At 42.6% G+C, this 14,245-nt stretch overlaps 1 protein-coding gene across 4 annotated transcripts in view; it reads right to left on the bottom strand.

Annotated features, from left to right (window-relative positions):
* Positions 1-14,245, bottom strand: part of DUSP16 (dual specificity phosphatase 16) — a 96,416-nt gene that overhangs the window by 12,662 nt on the left and 69,509 nt on the right. For all 4 annotated transcript variants that reach the window (XM_055395419.2, XM_088837314.1, XM_088837313.1 and 1 more), the window contains exon 6: positions 2,245-2,404. In XM_055395419.2, the coding sequence (XP_055251394.2) occupies positions 2,245-2,404 (160 nt within the window). The remainder of the gene's footprint in view (positions 1-2,244; positions 2,405-14,245) is intronic.

Raw genomic sequence — 14,245 nt, 5'->3', positions numbered from 1 at the left:
AGTCGCTTCAGTCGTGTCCGACTCTGAGCGACCCCATAGACGGAAGCCCACCAGGCTCCCCCATCCCTGGGATTCTCCAGGCAAGAACACTGGAGTGGGTTGCCATTTCCTTCTCCAACGTGTGAAAGTGAAAAGTGAAAGTGAAGTCGCTCAGTCGTATCCGACCCTTAGCGACCCCACGGACTGCAGCCTACCAGGCTCCTCCATCCATGGGATTTTCTAGGCAGGAGTACTGGAGTGGCTTGCCATTGCCTTCTCCGAATTACCTCCCTGTATTGCCTACAAAAGCCCTGAGTTTACTGTGGGTGAAGTGGGGCAGGAGTCTGTACAAACAGCCAGCTGGGCTGGGGGCCTGGTCAGGGTCCCAAGCACAGACAGGCAACTGTGCTCACCTCTGCCTCCCTCTCCTAAAAGCAAAGGCAACACTCGAACCTGAGCTTTTCCAACAAACCCAGGAACTTACTGAAATTTAATCTGAATAATAAAAAGTATGAGCCTGTAAGTTAGTAAGTCCTGGTACGAGGGTACATCTTTATATTCTCTGCCATGACTAACCAAGGCTTTAAATGGCCTGGAGGAGATTGGCACCTCTAGTGAAGATTGGCTGAATTCCACAGTGGGCTGGAGGTATTGCACTGGATGGTCTGGGTGGGTAAAGGGTGGTGACCCTAACAGTAAATAGGGCCAAGCAACTGAACTACTGGTAAGTAAAAATATCTTCAGATATACAATTACAATATATATTTGGGTATGTATCTCACCAACTTGGAACATAATAAAGTTCCTTTTGTATGAATTAAAAGTGGCCAATAGCTCCCATGAAGTCGAAGAAAAGTAAGCTGGAGGCAAAGTTCTCTCTTTCCTACCAACCCTCCCAAAGCTTAGACACTGTCATGACTTAATAGAATCAGGTTTTCTTCTGAATTTAGACTCTGAAACCGTACTTTTAGCTGAAATCAGAGCCAATTATCTCCAGATAAATGTGACATTTAATGGGAACATTAACTATAACCCTCGTCTTTCAAAGAGGCAAAAACTGAATGATATGCTGAATACTTCTTAGAAGTAGAATGGTGGGAAAAATTAATTACAGGAGTTTTGTTTGTGATGATTTTCATGCAAATTATCTAAGCCATTTACCTTCTGGTGTTTCACAGGATGCATGCCTATTAAAGAGGAGAAGTCTCAGCAATCTGAAATCTTGAGAAAAGGGGGATCTGTTTCAGAATTACCCGAAGTTCCAAAAGCACTGTCTAGAAGATTCCTCTTGCAGATGAAAGGATAGAGTGAGGCGCTTAATCTACATAGTTACATTGTTTAAAAGGAATCGGTTCTTTAAAAAAAAAAAAAAAAAACTTTCAGTAACCAGTTCAAGAGTATTTAATTATGGATGAGGGTGCTCCAGCTCATGACTAGGGGAAAACCAATGAAAATGCCTCACAGGGACATCAAAAGTCACACCTAGTCATGCTGCCCAGGAGCAACGAACCCCTCTTGGTGGTTTAGCCATTTTCCACCAAAACCACATTTCAAGTAAATGTCATCGATTTCCTACCAGCAGACCTGATTGCAAGGCACCAAAAATGTCACAGCAGTGCCAGAAGTTGGGAGCTGGGAAGGTTCCAGGGCTGACGGGCCCAGTGAGTGGAACAAAGTACTGTCCAGATCAGACCCTGTCAGTCATCGCCAAGGAATGACCACACGAATGTGAGTGTGTGTGTTGGAATTTCATTAGACCCAATACTATTAGTACTTGAAACTGCTGGCACACAGAGGCTTAAGAATCTTGTGACATAAAAACTTTAAATGTAATGGGATTAGTTTCCACAGGACTTGGCTGATCTCTGGGGAAAGCACAGCAGCAAGGCAGAAACAGGTTAAGGAATGCCACCAGAGTTTCCAAAAGTCTTCTATAGGCTCTGATGAAGTGGGTGGCAAGTTTAATCCCAGAAAGTTTAACCCATTTTCAAACACTCGCAAATCCATAATCACAGATCCCATGAGGCTTAACCCTGGGAGTGTTCGAGTTAGCTAAGATGTCACAAGGCCAGTCCCTTAGGGACAGCACGGCACACACACGTCACCTGCCCACTGAATGAGATAAGCAGCATCATGTTTGTTTTCAGACTTTTGAAATCTGTGAAGTAGGTTCCTTTCCTCTAATGAGAGAAAAGGGGAGGGAGCGGTATACTCACGCACGAGACTATAACCCAAAGGATTTGTAATATCACTTGAGCTACTTACCAATAAAATCCACTGATTTGTCCAACCACGGCAAAATTTTCTCACAAAAGCTATCGTTCACAGGCACTCGCAGGAAATGAGATTCGGGGATAAAGTCAGGCTTAGGGCAGGTATTGCTGGCATTTAAAACATAACCAATCCCATTCTGTTGCATCAGCTCCTAGGGAAGCAAAGAACAATTAAAGTGACATAACGTAATAGCACGATCATTTTTAAAGAGAAAAAAACTTAACATGAGGATTAAAATGACTAGTTTCCTTGAAGCGATCAGATTTCATTTAGTCGGTAAAATCCAAAAACCTAGCACAATGACACGTGAAGACAAGTTCAAAGCAGAATTTTAAAAAACTGAAGTACAGTTAATTTATAATGTTGTGTTAGTTTCGACTGTACAGCAAAGGGATTCAGCTATACATATTACATACTCTTTTTTTTATAGTTTATTACAGAATACTGAATTTAGTTCTCTGTGCTATACAGCAGGTCCTTGTGGTTTATCTATTTTACATATTTACACATTAAACCCCAATTCCTAATTTATCCTCTCCCTCCCAGCTTTCGCCTCTGGTAACCAAGTTTGTTTTCTCCATCTGTGAGTCTGTTTCTATTTTGCATATAGATTCATCTGTATCATTTTCCTTAGATTCTACATATAAATGACATCAGATGATATGTCTTTCTCTGACTTCATTTAGTATGATAATGCCTAGGTCCATCCACAGTGCTGCAAATAGCATTATTTCATTCTTTTTCATGGTTGCGTAGTACTCCATTGAGTGTATGTATATGCATATACATGCACAAGCATTATATATGTGCATCACATCTTCTTTATCCACTCATCTGTTGATGGGCACTTAGGCTGCTTCCATGTTTTGGCTATTGTCAACAGTGCTACAGGGAATATTAGGGTGAATGTATCTTTTCTGTTTATAGTTTTCTCCAGATATATGCCCAGGAGTGGGACTGCAGGATCATATGGTTAGTTTTTTTAAGGAACGGCAATACTGTTCTCCATACTGGCTATAACAATTTACTTTCTCAGCAACAGTGTTCAGAGAGTTCTCTTTTCTCCACACCCTCTCCAGCAGGTATCATTTGTAGAGTCTTTAATGATGTCCATCCTGACTGGTGTGAGGTGATACCTCGTTGTTTTGATTTACATTTCAATCACTGCAGATGCTGATTGAAGCCATGAAATTAAAAGACGCTTGCTCCTTGGAAGGAAAGTTATGACCAACCTTGATAGTATATTAAAAAGCAGAGACATTACTTTGCCAACCAAGGTCCGTCTAGTCAAGGCTATGGTTTTTCCCGTGGTCATGTATGGATGTGAGAGTTGGACTGTGAAGAAGGCTGATCGCCGAAGAATCGATGCTTTTGAACTGTGGTGTTGGAGAAGACTCTTGAGAGCCCCTTATACTGCAAGGAGATCCAACCAGTCCATTCTAAAGGAGATCAATCCTGGATGTTCATTGGAGGGACTGATGCTAAAGCTGAAACTGCAATACTTTGGCCACCTCATGTGGCGAGTTGACTCACTGGAAAAGACTGTGATGGTGGGAAAGGTTGGGGGCGGGAGGAGAAGGGGATGACAGAGAATGAGATGGCTGGATGGCATCACTGACTCTGTGGACATGAGTTTGAGTGTACTCCGGGAGTTGGTGAGGGACAGGGAGGCCTGGCGTGCTGTGATTCATGGGGTCGCGGAGAGTCGGACACGACTGAGCGACTGAACTGAACTGAATGATTAGCAATATGAACATCTTTCCATATACCTGCTGGCCATCTGTAGGTCTTCTTTAGAGAAATGTCTATTTAGGTCTTACACCAACTTTTTTATTGGGTTGCTTTTTTGATATTAAGCTATATGAGCTGTTTGTATATTTTAGAAATTAATCCCATCTGTAGTATCATTTGCAAATATTTTCTCCAGTCTGTAGGTTGTCTTTTCATTTTGTTTATGGTTTCCTTTGCTGTGCAGAAGCTCTTAAAAGTTTAATTAGGTCCCATTTGTTTGTTTTTGGTTTTATTTTCCATTACTCTAGAAGATGGTTTCAAAAAAGTATTGCCTCAATTTATGTCTAAGTGTGTTCTGCCTATGTTTTCCTCTAGGAGTTTTATTGTTTTCAGTCTTACATTTAGTTCTTTAACCCATTTTGAGTTATTTTTGTATATGGTGTTAGAAAACATTCTGATTTCATTCTTTTACGTGAAGCTGTCTAGTTTTCCCAGCACCATTTATTGAAGAGACTGTCTTTTCTCCATTGTATATTCTTGCCTCCTTGGTCATAGATAATTGACCATAAGTGTGTGGGTTTATTTCTGGGCTTTCTACCCCATTCCATTGATGCACATATTTTGTGCCCTACTGTTTCGATTACTGTAAATTTGAGGTATAGTCTGAAGTAAGGGTGTACGATTCCTCCAGCTTCATTCTTCTTTCACAAGATTGTCTTGGTTATTCTGGGTCTTCTGTGTCTCTATACAAATTTAATTTTTTTTTTTTTGGTCCGAGTTCGGTGAAAAATGCCATTGGTAATTTGACAGGAATTGCATGGCATCTATAGATTGTCTTGGGTAGTATGCTCATTTTAACTAAACTGATTCTTCCAATCCAAGAACATGGTATATCTTTCCATTTTTGCTGTGTGATTTCTTTCATCAGGATCTTACAGTTTTCAGAATACAGTTCTTCTCCCTCCTTAGGTAGGTTTATCCCTGGGTCTTTTATTCTTTTTAATGCAATGGTGAGTGGTACTATTTCCTTAATTTCTCTTTCTGATATTCTGTTGTTAGAGTATAGAAATGCAACCTAGGTCTGTATACTAACTTTGTATCCAGCAACTTTACTGAATTCATTGATGAGCTCTAGTAGTTTTCTAGTAGCATCTTTAGGATTTTCTATCTATAGCATCACGTCATGTCATCTGCAAACAATGACAGTTTTACTTATTTTCCTATTTGAATTCCTTTTATTTTTCTTCTTTGATTTCTGTGGCTAGGATTTCCAAAACTATGTTGAATAAAAATGGCAAGACTGGGCATTCTTGTCTTATTCCTGATTTTAGAAGACATGCTTTCAGCCTTTCACTGTTGACTATAATGTTATGTCGGGGGGTTGTCATATATGGCCTTTATTATGTTGAGGTATGGCCCCTCTATGCCCAATTTCAACACCCCTCCTCTTTTTGGTTGTGCTGTGGCATGTTGGGGGTGGATCCCACATTTCTTGACCAGGTATCAAACCTGTGCCCCCTGAAATGGAATTGCAGATTCCTAACCACAGACTGCTAGGGAATTCGCTTCATTTTTCAACTTTTTTGTATGCCTACTTTCAGAAGAGATTTTTTTAACCATAAATGGATGCTGAATTGTATCAAAAGCTTCTTCTGTATATGAGACACTCATATGGTTTTTATTCTTCAGTTTGTGAAGATGGTAGATATGATGTCTGCAGATACTGAAAAATCTTCGCATCCTTGGGATAAATCCTACTTGATTATGGTATCTGAACCTTTTCATATACTGCTGGAGTCTGCTAGTATTTTGTTGAGGATTTTTGCATCCATGTTCATCAGTGATAATTTACACAAAAACTATTTTTGTGCGTGACATCTTTGGTTTCGGTATCAGGGTGCTGGTGGTGGACACAGAGAATGAATTCAGAAGTGTTCCTTCCTCTGCAGTTTCTGAAATAGTTTCAGGACAGGTGTTAACTCTTCTCTAAATGTTTGTTAGAACTCACCTATGAAGTTACCTGGTCCTAGACTTTTGCTTGTCGGGAGTTTTTACTGATTCAGTTTTAGCACTGGTAATTGATTTATTTCTGTTTCTTTCTGGTTCAGTCTTGGGAGATTACACCTTTCTAAGAATCGGTCCATTTCTTCCAGGTTGCCCGCTTTGGTGGCATACTGTTGCTCACACTAGTCTCTTGTGATCTTCTTATTTCAGTTGTAACTTCTCCTTTGTCACCTCTGATTTTATTGGTTTGAACTCGCTTCCTTGTTTTCTGGGTGAGTCTAACTAAAGGTTTATCAATTCTGTTTATCTTTTCAAAGAACCAGCTTTCATTCCTCTTTTTTAATGTTTTTTTTTTTAGCCTCTATTTCATTTATTGGGCTTCCTGTGTGGCTCAGCTGGTAAAGAATCTGACTGCAATGCGGGAGACCTGGTTCGCTCCCTGGGTTAGGACGATCCCCTGGAGAAGGGAAAGGCTACCCACTCCAGTATTCTGGCCTAGAAAATGCCATGGACTGTATATGTATAGCCCATGAGGTCACAAAGAGTCGGACATGACTGATCGACTTTCACTTTCATTTATTTCCTCTCTGATCCTTATGATTTATTTCCTTCTACTAACTTTGGGTTTTGTTTGTTCTACTTTCTCTAGGCATAAGGTTTCTATCTGAGACTTTTTGTTTCCTGAGATAAGCTTACATCACTATACATTTCTTAGAGCTGCTTTTGTTGTATTGCATAGGTTTTGGATCGCTGTGTTTTCATTTTCACTTATCTCTGGGTTCTTTTTACTTTTCTCTGACTTCTTCAATGATCCATTGGTTGTTCAGTAGCATATTGTTTAGCCTCCATATGTTTGTTTTTTGTAGCTTTTTCTTGTAGTTGATTTCTAATCTTATAGCATTGTGGTCGGAAAAGGTGCTTGATATGATTTAAGTTTCTTTATATTTATCAAGACTTTTTTTTTAATTGAGGCTTTAAAGCAGAACTTTTTAAGGGCAAAAAAGGCTGTTTAAAAAAATCACACATCACTAATATGGTCAACTCTCTATTATCTTCATTACTGGAGACAGAAGTAGAACAAAGAATACAAAATGAAACCATGACAGTTTACTATGACTTTCCCTTCCTTGGCAACTATGTAAATTTATTATGACCATGTTAGATGTAATCCCCAAAATGCACGAATAAGTGCACTGATTTACAAGATTTGGGAGTATACTAGAATACTTTCGTTTGTTTTGTACCGTGACTTCAGAACACATGCACACATGAGAACATTTTCTTCCCAAACTGAACATGGCGGCTGTTCTCTAAGATACAGTCCTGGGCCATCTCCTGGCTCTAAATACTCTCTCTGAAGGCTGACTACTTCCATGTCTCTACATGCTGATGACTCAAATTACACATACACACACACACACTTCAATTTTTGATCCATATTTCCAGCTGCTTCCTACATATCTCTATTCGAATGTCTCTCAAAACTTTCAAACTCAGAAACAGCACATTCTCTTTCTCCCTTCTCTGCTTCAAATTCTTGTTTCCTCTCTGTAATCCAAAATTGGGTTTTGGTAATAATATCCACCCAGATACTTGAGCTAAAAAATGGGATCCTTTCATCCTGTTTCTCTTCCTCATCACTCTCCTCCAAATGTTGTCAAACCCTTGCAGCATCAATCCCTCCCATCACCCCTTCTCCCTATTCTCAGTCGCCGCTCAGCCAGCAGCCCACACCATGAGAGCAGAAAAGCCAACACAGATCTCTTAAATTTGCAGTGTTCTCCTCTCCAAACCTGAACTGAACAACAACTACAGTATCCTTTCTTGTAATTAAAGGGGCTAAGTGTTTTATGCACACTTAGTTTCATCATGTCTCACCACCCGCTCCTGTCCCATACAACCTTCGGATACCCAACATCACATGTGCAGCCACCTTCCTCAATGTTGTTCACCCCATTTCTGAGCAGGCCCTATTCTTCCTGATGACTCTACCACTTTTCTACTTTAACCTTCCTATGAACCCCTTCTACTGGTGCATAATTAACCATTCCGTTTTCTGCTTGTCCGAAGGACTTTGGACATGCTATTAGTAAAACACAGAGCATACTGTGTTATCACTAGCAGATAATTCTTATCTATCCTATTAAGTACTGAGATCTTGGACTAAATCTTGCTTGTTTTTCTACCTTTAGCACCAGGTACGCAGTTGTGGTTGGTATGTGTTTGTTCAACTAACATCCTGTCTGCCATTTTCCACTCAAGCCTACACGACCCGCTTCATTTAGGCATCCACTGCTGCCTCTCAGGAAATATTTTCAGCCTGAAACCATTCTCTTCTCAGCAACCATGGTCACTTATTTCCTAGGAATGCTGCTGCTGCTGCTGCTGCTAAGTCGCTTCAGTCGTGTCCGACTCTTTGCGACCCCATAGACGGCAGCCCACCAGGCTCCGCTGTCCCTGGGATTCTCCAGGCAAGGACACTGGAGTGGGTTGCCATTTCCTTCTCCAATGTGTGAAGGTGAAAAGTGAAAGTGAAGTCGCTCAGTCGTCTCCGACTAGTAGCGACCCCATGGACTGCAGCCTACCAGGCTCCTCTGTCCATGCGATTTTCTAGGCAAGAGTACTGGAGTGGCTTGCCATTGCCTTCTCCATCTAGGAATGCTACCTCCTCTACAAATCTTTTGTTAAGATTATTTTCAACCATGGTCTTGAATTTGGTAATTTTCTTCCTATTTTAGCCTCCTGCCAACTCCCTAATCCCTTCATTTACCACATTTGGCACAATGAATATATTCTGTTTTACATAAAAGGCAGACTAAGCAAATCCAGATCAGGTATGAAGCCCTCTCAACTGTGAGATAACAATGTCAAGAAGTAGTTTTTGGAGCTAAGTGAGCTCAAAGTGATTGACCCTCGTCTTTCTGAAGGTCTCAGGGGCTCCCGCGAGGCTAACAGTCAGGCTGTGAAGATCTCAGTGTTTACGACAGCAACATCTGTACATGAGCGAAGGTTTTCTAACACCGTCTGATCACCACAGTGTTCCCGACCTAGGAGCTGGAGATAAAAGCCTTTTGGGCCTTTCTCACCAATGCTCCTTAAAGAAAGGAACCTTTTTACATTTCCTTCTCCTTTGTGTCAACAGTACAACAAAGCTTTATTAAATGAAAAGTAGTCCAACAGTAAAGACACAGGCGTTTCTGAGGAGAGAGGCTGACGCAGGCAATGTCACCCACTCTACACAATCACAAGACCACGGGCAGCGCTCACTGAGGACAACACTGAGGTGCAAGGGGTAACAGTGAGCGTCATGCATGGTTTCCCCACAGAAAGGCGGGAACCGCGAACACTTCTGACGAGCAGCCACAGGACTTCCCTTGTGGCTCAGCGGGTAAAGAATCCACCTGCAGTGCGGATTCAGTCCCTGGGTTGGGAAGATCCCCTGGAGAAGGGAAAGGCTACCCACTCCAGTATTCTGGCCTGGAGAATTCCATGGGCTGTATAGTCCATGGGGTCGCAATGAGTCAGACACTACTGAGGGACTTTCACACTCTATAGAAATGATCACTTAACCTAAATTCAAAAAAAAGAAAAAGAAATCTGTAGGGCACCTCTGCTATAGGCCTATTAACAATATACTATTATGGCGCATAGTACATATATAACAACATCCAACATGCTGAATGCCTACTATGTACCTGGTACTGTGCTAAACGTTTTTATTTCTTTGACTTATTTTCGGCTGCGCTGGGTCTTTGTTGCTGCACAGGCTTTCTCCAGTTGTGGTGAGCAGGGGCTACTCTTCCTTGCAGTGTGCGGGCTTTGCTCTGCGGTGGCTTCTCTTGTTGCAAAGCGCAGGCTTTAGGCATATGGCCTCAGCAGTTGAGGCCTGCGGGCTCAGCTGCTGTGCGGCATGTGGGATATTCCTGGACCGGGGATCGAATCTGGGTTCCCTGAATTGGCAGGCAGATTCCTAACCATTAGACCACCAGGGAAGCTCCTGTGCTAAACTTTTAAAGGGACTGTCTCACTGAATCCTCACAACCTTTTGACATGGGTCAATCCTCACAATTGAATCCTCACAACCCTTTGACATGGGTACTATTATTATCCTCATTTTTTATTTATTTATTTTTTCAAAAACAATTTTAGGAATCTTTACTTAAAAACAACCTTATCTTAAAATGGAGTAACTATGATTTTACAAGCAGCAAGCAAAGTACAGAAGCAAAAATGCATTACAGGAGCATTAAGTTCTACATTAGGTCACAGCGTCCAATCTGAAATCACACCCGTAATATAATTTTTCAGGATATCTGGGAAATAGTTATTTCCCAGGATGTCTGAACCATAGCTACTCTATTTTGACTTTTAATTGTAAAAAAAATTTTTTTTTTATAATAGCCAAAGCAGATTTCACCATTAATGACGTCAGTGTTTTACTAGGTATGAGAAGATGCAAAAATTGGAACTCATAAAACCTTTTTCTGAAAAGATCTAACTATCTGAAGGCCTGTTCTGCCAGTTTTGTTTTTTTTTTTCAGAGCACAGAGTGCCTCATTCCTGATTTTCACCCTGAACTTCTTTCAGGGGGTGTTGAAGGTCAGCAGCTTGCAATGGTCATGATGTAATCTTTGTAGAGGCAGCTGGCAAGGACCAACTTCCAGTCAGCAGGGTCCCTTCATAGCCACATATCTGATCACGTGACACAATTTCATGGCCATCGTGTCCCGCGGTGCTGGGAAGGCTCATTCCCAGGTCTAGGGAAGTGATGGGCCACTCAGTGTGCTAAAATTGGACCAGGCCTTGCAAGTAGCAAAAGTCTCTGGACCACTGACTTACTAGCCTCCTGGTCCAGGAAAATATTTCCTCTTGTTGCTTTTTCCCATACCCAGAGTCACATTATTACAATTATTGATCTAATATGGAACTGTCAGTTCAGCATTATATCACAGGCTCAGTGAAACAAGTGACATAGAAAATAATATAGCCATAGCTAGCAGTTATTCGGAGAAGGCAATGGCAAGCCACTCCAGTACTCTTGCCTGGGAAATCCCATGGATGGAGGAGCCTAGTGGGCTGCAGTCCGTGGGGTCGCTAAGGGTTGGACACAACTGAGCGACTTCAGTTTCATTTTTCACTTTCACACATTGGAGAAGGAAATGGCAACCCACTACAGTGTTCTTGCCTGGAGAATCCCAGGGACGGGGGAGCCTGGTGGGCTTCCATCTATGGGGTCACACAGAGTCGGACATGACTGAAGTGACTTAGCAGCAGCAGCAATAGTTATTAGTAAAATAAGAATTATAAGTCAAGAACTTTCATTAGATAAAGCCTGGTACACCCCAAGTCACCTGACTTCATTCGTTAAATGATTATAGTCTGGTGTTAATCTCCTGGTTGTACATGCCTTGGTAAATTAAAAAAAAAAATGTATCCTCATTTTTAAAATGAAGCCACTAAGACTTAGCAAGTTTACATGTTTCCAGAGTTACACAGCTATCAAGTGGTTCAGTGTCAAAAGTCAAATCCAAATATATTCATCTCTAGAATATGTCTTCTTTATTGCTGCACTCCACTGAAGTTCTTTTTATAAAGCAAATTAGATGGACTGATGCTGAGGTTGAAGCTTCAATACTTTGGCCAGCTGATGCGAAGAGCTGACTCATTAGAAAAGACCCGAATGCTGGGAAAGATTGAGGGCAGGAGGAGAAGGGGGCAACAGAGAATGAGACAGTTAGATCGCATCACCGATTCAATGCACATGAGTTTGAGCAAGCTACAGGAGATGGTGAAGGACAGGAAAGCCTGGTGTGCTGCAGTCCATTGAGGTCACAAAAAGTCAGACACGACGGAGTGACGAAACAACAAAGATGGAGCAATAAAGTAAAGTAACTAGCCTACACACAGATTTTTATTGTTTAACCAAATGAAGTAATATAGTTTCATCCTTTTTCACCCTTTTAAACTGTAACCAGTTAGAAAGTACAGGAACACCCCTCTGGGCATGGTTCTCTCTGAACACTCTCGCGGAGTAACTCAGGACACTAGAAAGCTATTGAAGGAGATTCGTCAGTTGCACTTTGCCTCTATTTTCCCAACTGTTGCCTCGGTTGCAGCCATGGGCATCACAGCATGGCCTTGCTGCCGGCATGCACGTCTCCCGCCTCAGGCAGGCTGCTGCCGGGCACCAATGGCCATGGCTGAAACATGAAAAGGGGGCAGTTCTGACCTCATGTAAGAAACAGTCATCCAAGCCCACAACAGTTTATATCCCCACCTCTTAAGACAGAAAGAAAACGTAGAACGATTTGTCTTTCCTGAATCTTTTGAAAACATTTAGCTCAGAGCATAGATAACTCTTTTCCCCCATTCATATTTCATTCATATATGTGATACTTTCATGAATGTACATCATTATAATAACAAGTACATTGGCCTAAACAGTCTCAGAACAAACACAATTGCCTCCTGGTGAGCAGACTATTCAAATGGGGCAAGTAGCCCTGCTACAGCCCAGGGCCCACTGCTGCCCAGGGCCCACTATGGCCAGGAGGGGGCTTCCACCTGTTTCCACCTGGGTGGCCAAGCAGAGGGTCAGCAGCTGCTGTTAGCTGAGGTGTCACATGACTGTTCTGTTCCCTTCTCTCCTGATTATATTTATGGCCGGACACGTAAGTGCCCAAGAGTGTGTCTTATGTCACAGTTCCTGATAGGAGAACTGGGATGGAACCACAAGTGTGACGAGTGTGTATGTATTACAGACTAATGATTATTTTTACTCACAGATGAATGTCACTTCCTAAGGGGACAACAGAGGATGAGATGGTTGGATGGCATCATCAACTCGATGGACAAGAATTTGAGTAAGCTCCAGGAGTTGGTGATGGACATGGAAGCCTGGCGTGCTGCAGTCCATGAGTTGCAAAGAATCAGACACAAATGAGTGACTAAACTGAAGTCAACTGATGAGGAATTTATGTCATTCACTCAGTTTTATTTCCATGTGTTGTGGAAAGCATACACAACTCAACAGTCCTTTGTCCCAAAATTAAACATAGGCTTCCAGAGAGCAGTCATCTTACTCTGTTTAATATTTAGCTCAACTTTGTGCTCAGTTAGCTAATACATGTTTCCTACGGATAACGTAATCTGTCTTCTCTGGCCTTTCAGATACCCTTCTGACACTCTGGCCTCTGAGTTCTCTGAGCACCTCACCTTGACCACTCCCTCCCCGGAGCCTGGTCTGGTCTCTGCTGTTACCAGTAACCTCAACCACACACAACCCACTGCAGGACTGTGCCTCCTTCCCACCAGCTTACTCTCCTCCACCACCAAGGATGGAGTCCCTCAGTCCCCTCAGGACCTACAATCTGTTGCTCCTATCGTCTCTCCTTTGTCCTTTCTTCTTACAATGTCTATCCTTCCTTCTGGGCCCAGCTTAAATTCTGTGGTCAATCATGACACAGCTGACCCTTGAACAACTCAGGTTTGAACTGCACAGGTCCATTTATGCATGGATATTTTTCAATAGTAAGTACTACAGTATCGGGCTCCCTAGGTGCCTCAGTGGTGAAGAACCCACCTGCCAATGCAGGAGACCTAAGAGACATGGGTTCGATCCTGGGTGGGGAAGATACCCTGGAGGAGGGCATCTCCCCTCCAGTATTCTTGCCTGGAGAATCCCATGGACAGAGAAGCCTGGTGGGCTACAGTCCATGGGGGTGCAGAGTCAGACATGACTGAAGTGACTTAGCATGCACGCAGGCACTGCAGTATTAGAGAATCCACCGGTGCTGAGCTGGAGGACACAGAGACCCTGCAGATGGGGAGGGCTGGCCATAAACAATAAGAGGATTAACCCCTGCACGGCTCAAGAGACAGTTAGAATCCCTCCCTCACTTTCAACCTCAACTTTTTAATATATTTTGTTTTAGCCACACCAAGTGCAGGATCTTAAGTTCTCTGATCAGGGATGGCACCCGTGCCTCCTGCAGTGGAAGCACAGAGTCTTAACTGCTGGGTCATCAGGGAAGTCCCTCACCCTCAATTCCGGTGTCCCTCTGTCACTTCTTTGCACTCACTTGGCAAGATCACAATAAATCTGGATAAATCTGTCTCACTCCCGAGCCTGCATCTGCACTGGGTAGCTGGACCGGCCTGAGAGAAACACTCAGCCACGCTGCCAAGGGGCCCCCTTGGGTCCCACTCATCGGCAGGCACCGTATTCCCTCAGTCTTCTCCTGGCCTCTTCTCTGGA

Source organism: Moschus berezovskii, chromosome 6, assembly GCF_049115385.1.
Source record: "Moschus berezovskii isolate FMDL1 chromosome 6, NW_MosBer_1.0, whole genome shotgun sequence".
Taxonomy (NCBI): Eukaryota; Metazoa; Chordata; class Mammalia; order Artiodactyla; family Moschidae; genus Moschus; species Moschus berezovskii.
Note: the sequence above shows the minus strand (reverse complement) of the source record. Positions and strands in the feature narration are given on the sequence as shown.